Source organism: Pangasianodon hypophthalmus, chromosome 10, assembly GCF_027358585.1.
Source record: "Pangasianodon hypophthalmus isolate fPanHyp1 chromosome 10, fPanHyp1.pri, whole genome shotgun sequence".
Taxonomy (NCBI): domain Eukaryota; kingdom Metazoa; phylum Chordata; class Actinopteri; order Siluriformes; family Pangasiidae; genus Pangasianodon; species Pangasianodon hypophthalmus.
The window spans coordinates 27,053,786-27,066,788 of record NC_069719.1 but is presented as its reverse complement, the minus strand read 5'-3'; the positions used below and the strand labels follow the sequence as shown (position 1 = coordinate 27,066,788).

The following is a 13,003-nucleotide window of genomic DNA, read 5'->3' as shown; positions in this document are numbered from 1 at the left end:
TGGAGTGTTTTATCAGCCAATTAATTTATTCGAAACAACATGTACTTTTTATCCATTTACAGTTACATTTGATGTTCTGAAACACTGTTATCACTTATATTATAGCAGCTATAAACATTCATTCCCTCACCAACCTCTTTTTTTTCATCTTGCTTGAAAGTAATGACAAAAAAAGAAACTACAACACGTAAACTCCTCTGTCAGTCCTCGGAAAACACTCACTGCCACTGGAGACTCCTTCCTTAAATGTTAAATAACAACATGTTTTAATCTGTTTATTATTAGTGTCAGATTTTGTAGACAGTATGCCATACAAGTCTCTGTGAATTAGCCGTTAATATAGAAATGATAATGTATTAGACGTACTTTCAGAGTTGACCAATGACCAATCAGAATCGAGAATTTAACAGCATGTATCTTGTATTTCACTTTATTCTAGGTGTGATGCTGAGTTTCTGGTAATATTCTGTGGGATAAAGCGCTCTAAATAGATTTCTCTCCTTTTTCTACAACAGTGGAGAAAATGAACGTTAGAATTTTATGTTCCCGACATTAATCGTCACTGTCTGGCGATTGGCACTTCCCCGGTAATTGTCCATGGAGTGCTAAGCCTGTTTCCCTCACCGAGCCGTACAGCCTACCATAATAGCCATGATTTAATTTAGCTATTTAACCTGTAATTCCAGCAATATTTATTGAAGAGCGAGGGGAGAAAATTGGGCCATTAGGCGCCGAGGATGAATACACCGAGATGAAAATGAACACGCCTAACTGGTAGTTGACCTTCGCGTTCTGTGGCGGAATTTTATTAGCACGGGCCGCTGTAATTACCGTAAATTGAATCATAGAGAAAACCAAAATCATTTGGTAATGAGCATTTTTTATTCGTTATTGCACTTTGCGACTGGGCTGTGAGGTGTGACGTCCCTGCGCGGGGCCTGACTGAAACGCGCTAAATGAATGCTGAGTATTCTGGAGTTGAACTGCACCGTTTTTAAACAGCTCTGTCTTCCTAGACACGGGTATTGTTTTTTTTTTTTTTTTTTTTTTAAAGCACGAATGGGGGATGGGTAGTGCTGCCAATTTATTTGTGAGCATTGTCTTTTTTTTGGACGACATATGGCACGTCCTGTAAGACGCTGTGAGATGCAAATTCAGGGGAGTCTGACTTTAAATGAGGCAGCGACGGTGACATGAGCCCTTTTGAAGAGTGCACATCACAGTACTCCGGGGAGGAACAGCAGGGGAGCACCCACAATGCCGTGCGGTGTCGACGCGCACCACCCACCTCTTCTCTTACAGTACGAGAGCGTTCGAGTGAAGTGCCGAGCACGGAAACCCTGCAGTCGCAACATGAACTCGGGTTATTACCTGCGTTTTCGTTTTTACTTCTTGGAAGAACAGCAATTAAGTCTTCGACTGTTTATCTAGAAATGTAATGAGATGGCTAGGAATAAACGATGATGCATGCTGTAAAGGCAAAGACAATCTGCTACACAGATACGCATACACAACAAGTCTTTTGATTTTCTTTTTTTGAGAGTTTTGTCTCACAATAGACTCTTAAAAGTTTCAGAGATCTGGGCTGCCGCAGTGGCGCTTCACACACCAAACAGCAGCTTGAGCCTAATTAACAGGACATGCGTCTTTCTGCACATCTGTCCGAGGAGAATCTAACTTAATTTCCAAGCACAGTGTCCACACTAATAATCATTCTGCTCTATAGTCATCCAGAGGCTCGTGGTGAGGAGTCGCAGTAAATGATCATTAAGGGCCAGACTGCACTTAATCAATACAAAACAGCCTGGGAGAGAGGGAGAGAGAGAGAGAGAGAGAGAGAGAGAAATATGTGTGTGTGTGTGTGTGTGTGTGAGAGAGAGAGAGAGAGAGAGAGAGAGAGAGACAGACAGACAGACAGACAGACAGAAAACACCTCATTCTGCAACACATTAGCTCTAGTCATGAATCACATATATACAGTAGTCTTACAGAAAAGTCACACAGGCCTCACATATAAATAATCACATGATTCACACGTGACATTTACATTGCGTTTTTTTTTTTTTAGACACTTCACTTTTTTCACATGGACCTTTCAAATGAATTTTTTCCCCATATGATTATTTGACACAATTAATTTAATTTCATACGTTAATTGTTCCACAAGAATTAACGTGTGTGTTTTATTTATTAATTTTTTTTATGTGATTTATTTTACATGATTCATTTATTCTATGTGATTCTTTACATGATTCTTTTTTTTACATAATTTTTCACATGATCACATAATATGTTACATTTTTTTATTATTTGATTTATGACATGTTGAAATGCACCTTCATGTTCTTTTCACATGATCACATAATATCATGTAAAAAAAAAACAAAAAAAACATACAATCATGTTGCATGTATGTGATTTTTCTATTATTAAAAAAACCATAGGCTATATATCTGGGAATTTATATTTATTGCTATTCAACATCATCACTATTATGGAGCAGTGATAGGGGAAATCTATTTCTTTTTTCTGTCTCAAGAGCTTTCCCAAACTACAACTACAACTATGACTAAACTTTTTTTTTTCCCTCAAGTTTGGCAACAAATCCAAAAATATTTTGTGAGTCATTTCTGGGATTCCTGATAGAGCACATAATACACTTTTTGAGTTAATGATCGAATGTACATTGTAAACACAATGGGAAATTATTAATAACTGCCTTGATAAAAGAAAAACATTATTATTATTATTATTATTTTTACATCATGCTAAGATTTACTTTTATACTTTTTTTTTTTTTTACTTTTTCCAATTATAGTATAATAATTTTTTCACAAATGATCTTTAATCACAATGATATCAAAGCTTTATACTGATGCATATCTTTTTTTTTTTTTTTTTTTTAATAAACATGTTTAAATAGTTGGAAATGAAAGCGAACCATGATGAAGCACTTGTATTTTGGAGGCATGGATCTGTTTTTACTGTACAGGCGTTTCTGTTGGAAATTTGGATGCCATAAGTGTAAATGCCAAAAGCAGGAAGCTCGGCTCCCTTATAGGTCCAAGGCGCTACTGAGAGATCCCTTTCTCTCTCTCCCTCTCTCTCCCTCCTCCTCCTCTCTCTCCCTTTCTCTCTCTCTTTCTCTCCTGTGCTCGCTTTTCCCTCTTTCCTCTGTAAGCCGTCCAACGAGGCTCTTGCCAAAGCCGTGTGTGAACCACAGCCAAACAAAACACAGGCAGCAGTCCAGGCCAGCGCGGCACGCTTCCACTAATAGAGAGAGAAAAGGCTTCCAGACCCAACACGCTACTTACAGCACGGCGAAATTCTTTACGCTAGATAATAGCTTAATGACAGCCTAAATGAAGTCCCCGTAGTAAAAACCAATGTCAGCCAATGAGCACCTCATTAAAGGATGCTATATCCCCTTTTCCCTCCCCCTCTTTATTCAGTTTCGAAGCAGGCTTCATTGTGTGGAAATCTGAAATTCCAGGAGATTTCTCCTCTTTTGTCCTCGCGTTACAATTCCGTTCCATTTTTTTTCCTCTCCAAAACTATTGGCTTACTATTACAATATATAACAATCAGCCAAATGAATGAAAATGAGAACACCTTTCCTCACGAGCTCTCTGCTGTATCTGCGATCGAATTTGAACGCAGTAACAATTTCAGGGTTTTATTCTTTTAATCTCATTTTTTAAAATCTCATTATTAAGACTCGTATGAATAACAATCAGTGAGCGAGCTGCATATCCCGACTTCAGGTGTCATTTCTTCATCCGGATTTATTTGCTTTTGATAAAAAGAAAAAAAAAAGGCAGGGGAAATTTGGAAATCATACTAATGATTAGCCAGAGTTATAAAAAGTGTGTTTATTTGCGAGAAATGAAATGGCATCTTGGTACTTGTCAATCATTATCCGTTTGTGATGCTAGGAGAACGAATTAGTGCCTTTGCCTCCATCTTGTCAATCTTTTCTTTATTCAGATTTTTGCTTTTAAGAGCTGAGGAGTAGAAAGTAGCCATTTACTTTTGTCATTTTCTTTTTTTTTGCTTTTAATGATTAAAAAGCATTAAAATAATTAAAATAACACTCATAACGAAGTGCATGGTGCTCAGTCACATTATATAATTGAAGAGGGTTGCTATTATGAATCAGTATACCGGACTTGTCCTGGTATTTGCAATTTCTGTCCATCCTGTATAAACGTATAACATGCAGGTGAATATATATGCTTGTCGGTGCATTTGTTCCTGCATGTGTTTGCATGTTTATGCATGTTTATGCATATGTGTGTGTGTGTTAGTACAAGGCCTGGTGGTTTAAAAAAAAAAAAAAAAAAAAAGGCTACAGCGCCCCGCGCCGACACAAAGACCGTGGGGAGACGATGCGGTGTTCGGGATGCGGTGCAGGTTTTTCCCTCTCTCCCCTTTTCTTTTTTTTCATATGGAAATGTGAAATAATGGGGTGATTAAATAGAGCTGTATATTAAAGTACAGCTGACATTAGAATTAGCATAATGTGCTCTCGCCTCAGGCTGCATACTTTATTTGCCATCTGCGTCGGACTGCGATTCCCCCCCGGGAGGGCAGACGCTGAACACTCCTCAATAAACTCACGGCCACAAAACTACCATCCCGGGCAGCGGCCACTGATTCGTCTTAATTGTGGGGCAGAAATGAACATTCGGCTCCCTGATGACTTGGTCTGAAAGAAGTTGAACTAGTAGTCTATAACTAAGCACTTTAGTGAAAAACACCACACACACACACACACACACACACACACACACACACACACACACACACACACACTAGATACAAAGCCAGCTTGTTTTCAAGACGTCCAGGCCTCCTTTACATGGAGCATTATCTTTTCAAAGCCTCAGCCATAAAACAACAAGAAGGCGGAATAGCTGAATAGTGTGTGAATTTTCAAGTGTGTGTGTGTGTGTGTGATTCTTAGAAGAAAAAAAAAGAAAGGATGGCCTTTGTGTGTAAGCGTATGCTCCGTCCACTGTAATTAAGTCGAACTCTGTAGAGGACAGGACACACCGCAGAGGCGAACAGCTGTGTTCTTCGCTCTCCTTAACACAAATCGGGCGCATAATGAGCGGGAAAACTTTTGTGCTTCATTTTCATTTCTCAGTGAAAGATAGAAACGGAGTAAAATTGCAGATAATGATGACACATTACAGTTCATGAGAATGCAAAATTTTATAGAAATATTTCTGCATAATGTTTAAAAAAATTATATATATATATATATATATATATATATATATATATATATATATATATATATATATATATATATATAAAAATGGTACTTATTTTGAAAAATATTTTTTTTAGATTTTATTTAAAAAAATGTAAGGGATATATTGCTTATTTTTCACACTCACATTTTTCATTATGTGTTTATCCTGGCAAGCTTTGATACATAAAATGTACAGTTATTTCATTTCTTCTTGTTCAATTGATGAACACAATATCAGGGTCGTAAACCCGTATTGTAGTGGCGCGCCAGGTTTCCTCTCACTGTGTAGAGGAACGCAAAAGGCCAGAGCTGAGCCATTCAGCCGCTCTGCTCCTTCTGATGCCGCACAATGGATCTGAGTCAACCAGCCCTGTCCTCACTCCTCTCGGCTGAGTGTGCACTGTGGTCCTATTGTTCTGGTCGCGTACGCACACACTCATACACACACATGCACACACACACACGCACACAGTGATGCATTCAAGGAAAACACTCATAAACACGCACGCGGAATCAAACACCCGAACAATTACAGCAGCATATGTTTTCCTGCATGTATTAAATTGGCGCATTAGGTCAGAACACCAAGCTTTCATTTCGTAAATAAATGGAACTCGTTTCCGGGCACACAATTACCATTTCCACTCGGTGTATCTTTTTTTTTTTTTTTTTTTTTTTTAGAGGTCCCTCAGGAGCGAGCCTGACTGTTTAGCATCCTTTTTCACTGTACGCTCGCTATAGACGCCTTGTTTGTGCTGCCGCCGTAACGAGTCCCCTTTGCATTGGTGGACCTGTGCACTCGTCCTGCACCTTCATCAATTAGTCATGTGTAGTTAAAGGTACAGAAGGGGCTAGTAGCACCCCTGCTAACATGGCGCACATACACACACACACATATTAAAGATCTGATCATGATTTTCCTCCCCTACTGGAATGCAACCGTTTTGCAAAAACACATCAAAACACTGTGACTGGGGGTTTTAATTTTAACAAATAATTGCTTTTAAAACGCTAGGAGGAAGAGTGTGAGGTCAATTTGGTGGTTAATTTGCCATTCCACACCATGCCGAGGAATTGTTTCCGAGCAATATTTTGTACTCAAGAGAACAGCGTGTTTGGTTAAAAAGTTCTGCTAATGTGGTGTTATTAAAAGGGTGGACGGCTTTTCAGGGGACGCAATAATAGAAAAAAAAACATCAGAGAAATTCTTAATGGAAGAGCAAATAATACCCTTAAGCTACTTTAAATGCCAAAGACCTTGACACGGAATAACAAACTTAGCAAGATTTTTTCCCCTCACAGCCTCTTAAATCTCAGCAAGTATTTTCCCTTCTTTATTAGAAACCATTTATCTTGATGGACCCATTTTTTTGTCTTTTTTATTTGTTTCCTGGAGGGGACAAGTTTATTTGTTTGATAGTGATAAAAGTCCCTTAAATCACAGTTTAAGTTGTTCTTTTGCAATTTAGTGCCATATTACTTTGGCATCCTAGGACGGCCTCGATGCTCCGAGGGGTTTCCGAGTTTAGAATGTGCAGCACTAATAATTCCGTCATTTGCGAGGGGGAAGATTAAAGACGAGTTGCTATAGGAGATGTCATGTTCCCACAGTGCTAACCCATCAGAGCCCGAGTATGGAAATGCTCTTGTCACGAGCTTGTCAAGTGTGTGCAGTGCTCTTCACAGGGCATCGTGATGAGTGAGACCGTGCCTATTGCCCAGGGTGTGAGGCAAATTTTGAAGCATGTCAAATGCCCCAGAGCGAAGCTTGTTCTTTGAAACATCCCATCGCTTTGCTCTGAGACTACACGCTTTATGTAAAAGCCATGCTAGCACACACAGAATTTCCCACAGTTTTTAAGACCATTGTTAAATGTTTCTTTATTTAGACACAGATGACTAAAAGCTTCTCTTTTTCTTGTCTTCTTCTTGCTTGCAGGTAGAGATGAACCTTCGAGCTACATATGCACAACATGCAAGCAACCCTTCCCCAGCGCCTGGTTCCTCCTTCAGCATGCCCAGAACACCCATGGGATCCGTATCTACCTGGAACCCAATGGCTCCAACACTTCGCTTACTCCCCGGATCACTCTTCCTCCTCCAATTGGTGCTGAGTCCATACCCCAGTCCCCTCTGACCAACTTCTTAGGGGACAACAACCCATTCCATCTGCTCCGGATGACCGGGCCGCTGCTCCGAGAACCCACACCGGGCTTTGTTGAGAACCGTCTCCCAAACACACCCCCCTTTGTTAGCCCCCCTCCACGCCACCATCTAGATCCCCATCGCCTGGAACGCCTTAGCGCCGAGGAAATGGGTTTGATTTCCCAGCATCCCAGTGCCTTCGAGAGAGTGATGCGCTTGACACCCATGGCCATGGAGACCCAGTCCATGGATTTCTCGCGTCGTCTGCGAGAGCTGGCGGGCAACAACAACTCCACCCCTCCGCTCTCACCCAGTCGTGCCAACCCTATGCACCGCCTGCTCAATCCCAACCCCTTCCAGCCTAACCGCAAGTCACCCTTCCTGAGCACTCCTCCACTGCCGCCAATACCCCCAAACAGCACCACACCACCTCAGACACAGGACAAGAGCAAATCCTGTGAATTCTGTGGGAAGACCTTCAAGTTCCAGAGCAACCTGATAGTGCACCGGCGAAGCCACACAGGTGAGAAGCCTTATAAGTGCCAGCTTTGTGATCACGCCTGTTCTCAAGCCAGCAAGCTGAAGCGCCACATGAAGACCCACATGCACAAACCTGGCTCAGTGACAGGTCGCTCAGATGATGGCCTCTCTACTACCAGTTCACCTGAGCCAGGTACTAGCGATGTCACAGGAGATCCCATGAAGAACAGGGATGGTGACTTCCAAGGCGAGGGAATAGGGCCAGAGAATGAAGAAGAGGAAGAGGAGGAAGAAGAGGAGGAACTAGAGAATGAGAGTAGGCCTGAGTCAAATTTCAGTATGGACTCGGAGTTAAGCCGTAACAGGGAGAATGGCTCCAAACCCCCAAATGATGAGAAGAGCCTCTCCTTGGGTAAAATGGTAGACAATGTGGGGCTGAACTCTATTCAGCAGTACAATAACTTGATCGTTGACAATCGTAAAAGGCTTCCCTTCTCAAAGAGGGGCTCTGATGGACAGAGAGACACAGGAGATGAGGACTCGGTGGTGGAGGAAATGGATCATGTGGAGCGGGCCACCGTGAACGGCAGGAACTGTGGCTCGGGCGATTCTTTCTCAGGCCTGTTCCCCCGCAAGCCCACCCCTATCACCAGTCCCAGCCTCTCCAACACCTCCAAAAGGATCAAAATAGAGAAAGACTTGGACATGCCCCCAGCGTCTCTAATCCCCTCAGAGAACGTCTACTCCCAATGGCTGGTGGGTTATGCAGCGTCACGGCACTTCATCAAAGACCCCTTCCTTGGCTTCACTGATTCCAGACAATCGCCTTTCGCCACCTCCTCCGAGCACTCGTCAGAAAATGGCAGCCTACGGTTCTCTACTCCTCCTGGGGACCTGCTGGATGGGGGCCTTTCTGGACGCAGTGGCACTGCCAGCGGTGGCAGCACGCCTCATCTGTCTGGAGGCCCGGGACCAGGACGTCCTAGCTCTAAAGAGAGCCGGCGCAGCGACACGTGTGAATTCTGTGGCAAGGTTTTCAAGAACTGCAGCAACTTGACGGTGCACCGGCGCAGCCACACGGGTGAGAGGCCCTACAAGTGCGAGCTGTGCAACTATGCCTGCGCGCAGAGCAGCAAGCTCACCCGCCACATGAAGACGCACGGGCAGCTCGGTAAGGAAGTGTACCGCTGTGACATTTGCCAAATGCCCTTTAGCGTCTACAGCACGCTAGAGAAACACATGAAAAAGTGGCATGGCGAACATTTGATGACGAACGAGGTCAAAATTGAACAAGCTGAGAGAAGCTAAGCCAGATTTCCCATTTTGCCTCACAATTCCTTGAATATAAAAAAGGGTAGCTGGATACTCTGTTTGTTTTCCTTTTCAAATAATAATAATAATGATGATTTGAATTAGATTTGCCTAAGAAACTGCCATCTGAGAAAAAAGACAGAAGCTAAGGGAAATTGGAGCGGGTCTAAACTGCCTAATTTGGCATTTTTTTTTTCAGTCTGTCAGTCTAATAATGGACGAATTAGATGATGTTTAAATGGAGCCTTTAACTGTGCAATAATTTCTGTATTTATTGGATTTCGTAATGTTTTGGCATGTGCAGGTGCATTTTTCTTTCTTTTTTTTGTTCATTGTCTTACTTTTAAATTCAAATGCTGTGATTTTTTTTGTTGTTGTTTTTAAACCCAGACAAAACAAAAACCTGAGATTTAATTTTTATCCACAACAGAGTACAATTTGAGAGATTTTTAGGCCGCTGCTCATGAAATTGTATATTTAAGCTACATGTAATTTCTTGAAGAGAAGCCGGGTTCAATCTTCGATTTTTAAAGAAACTGAGAAAGCTATCTTTTGTTTGTTTGTTTGTTTGTTTGATTAGTCATATTAGGATATAAGCGGACAACAATCCTTAGACTTTGTAGCGTGAACTGATTTCAGACATGTCAATCTAATTGGAAATGTAGCACTGAATGTCGGATGTGACAGTAAATCTGGAGGATTGTGGAGCTCGGGTTCTACTTAACGCAGAGAAGAAAGGTAGTTCTGGTACTAAGTACCAATCCAGACAAGACCAATAAAGCAAAAATTTTGCTTCAGTTCTTGCTCAGATGCTAAAAAGTGTACGACCGTAATTAATGACAACAGGTCTTTTTCTTTTCTCTTCTCTAATGCTGACTCTTTGGTTGCTCGTTTCTCCAAGTCGTTTGCTCCAACATTTCCTGAGCAGGATGGCTAGAGCAAACTCCGACTATCAACGCGACTACCTACCTAGCTATGACTAGCGCTATGTTTTTACATCAACGTGGATAATTATAACCACACTGACATTCCACAGACAGCCATACGGTCTTATATGGGTTGATATCGAAGATTATGCAGGAGAAATACTATTTATTATCTTAGCTAGCACCTCTGATTCTAATGATTTGATGTACATTGATGAACGTTTGGGGCGAAATGTTGAAGCGATTTAGCCAGATTAGCAGAAAGATTCAGTCATACACTCATTAATCATATGTCAAAGTGCATTTTTATGTATATACCAATTTGCAATCATTTTGAGAATTAAATTTAAAATGTACTGTAAAGGTGAATACATACACAAGTCGTATGCACGGAAAAAAAATATGTTTTAATCTGTTTAAGCGAAAACAGTAAGACTTTCTTTTTCTTTCTCTCTTCTCATTCAGGACTTCCTGTGATGTGTAGTTGAAGTAGCAACACGCATAAAGAATGCGCAGCTGAATTTTTTAAAGCTCCCCTTTCCTTTCCTCCCCCCCCCTTTTTTTTCTCTCAACGATCACTCCCATCACCTAAATCACAACCTCGATTCGTATTTTACCACACGAGGGCCAACAGTTTATAGAATCGAGGAGATATCATGGTTAAAAAAAGACAGAAGAAGAAAAAGAAGAGAGAAATCAGCCGCATCTCTTTGCAGTTCGTCCCCGCACTTTATGATTTGTTTTGTGCATTCACGACTTCACGGAGAAAACGGCTTCTGAGCAAGAAATTACGCGGAAAAAGGATTTTTAGTTTTGCGAAAGGGATCATCTGAGATTCAAGTGCCCGTGTTGCAAGGCTTGGCTTTCACAACACCGGCACTATAAAAGTGAAATTAATTTATTTGGACGGTTTTTGTACTGCCGCATCAATTTGACATGAGTGTGCCTTGAATACTGAATACTGATCTTCCTATTTATTGTCTCGCAAAAGACAAAATGCAACGTTTTTTTTTTTGTGCAAAAAAAAAATATGTCCGTAGATTTAATCTGCTTCTAAAAAAGGAACGAATCAGCGATCATAAATAATTCTTGAATAAAGATTCTTGATAAAGCGTAAACAGCACAATAGTGATGTGTCTGTGTTTGTAGATATGTATGCATATGTACATATAGCACAAACACACACACATTATAGACTTATATATGTATATTTCTTCACTTCAGGATACGATGGAATCCCTTGGTAAAAACTGTACATTGTTTTCCAGAAGTTTTTTTTTTTTTTTACATTTTTTTTTGCTACAAATAGACAAGGAAGAGACTGGACGAACATCAGGAACTACAGAAACTAAAAAAAAAAAGACTTTAGTGCACTCTGTCTTAAAATACGTTTACAGTATTGAAACAAGTACAAGGGTAAAATGATATTTCTGTGTATGTGTGTTTTAAACAAACAAGTATTTTTTCGTTTTTGGTTGTTTTTTTTTTGTTTTTTTTTTATTTTTGCTTATAAAGTTTCTCTGAATGCCACAGTGGCTATGTGTATATTGGTTTTTTGGTGACGGGGTTTTAGTATATATATATAAATATATAAATATAAATATATATATTACATTTTTTTTCTTGTTTACTGTAAAAGTATACCAGTATTTGTAATATTGGAGAATGCCTGGGCATTTTACAAAAAAAAAAGGAAAAAAAAAAGTTTTTTTTAATGATTTTTTTTGTTTGTTTAATTTTGCAGTCCAATTTAAATGGTGGGTCTCGATTCTTTTTTTTTTTTTTTTTTTTTTTTGTCACTGTAACTGTAAAAGTCTTGAGTTTTTCGTAGCTTTCTGCCTTGGGTGTGAGAAAATAAAGACAAATTAATTAAAAAGAGAACTGCAAAATTGAGCTCATAGGCTGAAGGGCCTGTGATGATGATGATGATGATGATGATGTCAGGATGATTCCCCCCAAACATTAATACTTTGCAGGAAAAAAAACAATCCTTGTCATCTGTATGTTTTTATTTAAGCTGGAATGGATTCTCTTAAAGACAATATATGTCTTTGTAACGGGGCTCGAAATGTTTGGACCTTGCGATGCGACGTCGCCCCCTGAGCTGCCACGGTAGATCCATTTTTAATTTTGGGCAGGATAAAACGGGAAGCATTTTGCATTTCTGAATATGAAACCTGTATAGAAGGGATTGAAAGGTTGTTCGACGGCCTTTTACTGTAGCTGCATATATGACAGTAAATGTTTTTGCTCACTATTATATTGGTTGTAAATATTTTTTTTAAATGCTTACCCAGACTTTTTGCTTTTTGGTTTTCTTTGTGTGTGTTGGGAGTGGCCCGGGAGCAGCCTGTCTTTTACCTGTTCGCCCTTCCACCCCCAGCCCTGTGTGTTCGATTCTGAGTGTAAAAACGCGGTTCTGTACGGAGCCTGCAACGTGCAGCTCTCTTAGCATGAGAAGAATAGAGCACAAATACAAACTGTTTTACTTGTCTAACTCATTTTTGCTCTTTTGTGTCATCATTTTCTTTCCAACAAGTAAAAAAAAAAAAAAAAAAAAACACTTCATGAATTCTCACTCGGTGTGCACTTGTGGGTGTCTAGACAGACTGATATCTACATCTATCCATCTATCTATTTATCTGTCTATCTATGGTATAACACTAGATAATACATACACATATACACATCAGTATATGAGTTTCACTTCCATATATGATCAAAGTCTTTGCCTCAAACCAGAGGCTGCAATTAGGAGTCACTCGGCCTGACCACACTCACACAGAAACAACAGTCATAGCATGGATATTTTCAAACATATATATATATATATATAAGCTGCCCACTGTTAGCCAATTTAAGATCTGTAGACATTTATAGA

At 40.2% G+C, this 13,003-nt stretch overlaps 1 protein-coding gene across 2 annotated transcripts in view; it reads left to right on the top strand.

Annotated features, from left to right (window-relative positions):
- bcl11ba (BCL11 transcription factor B a) overlaps positions 1 to 12,605 on the top strand; it is a 55,377-nt gene extending 42,772 nt beyond the window's left edge. The window contains exons 3-4 of one of the 2 annotated variants that reach the window (XM_026926840.3): positions 7,200 to 9,056; positions 10,588 to 12,605. In XM_026926840.3, the coding sequence (XP_026782641.1) occupies positions 7,200 to 9,056; positions 10,588 to 10,610 (1,880 nt within the window). In that variant the 3' untranslated portion in view covers positions 10,611 to 12,605. Of the gene's footprint in view, positions 1 to 7,199 lie in introns of both variants that reach the window. The other variant, XM_026926839.3, reaches the window with a different exon arrangement.
- Positions 12,606 to 13,003: the final 398 nt, after the last annotated feature.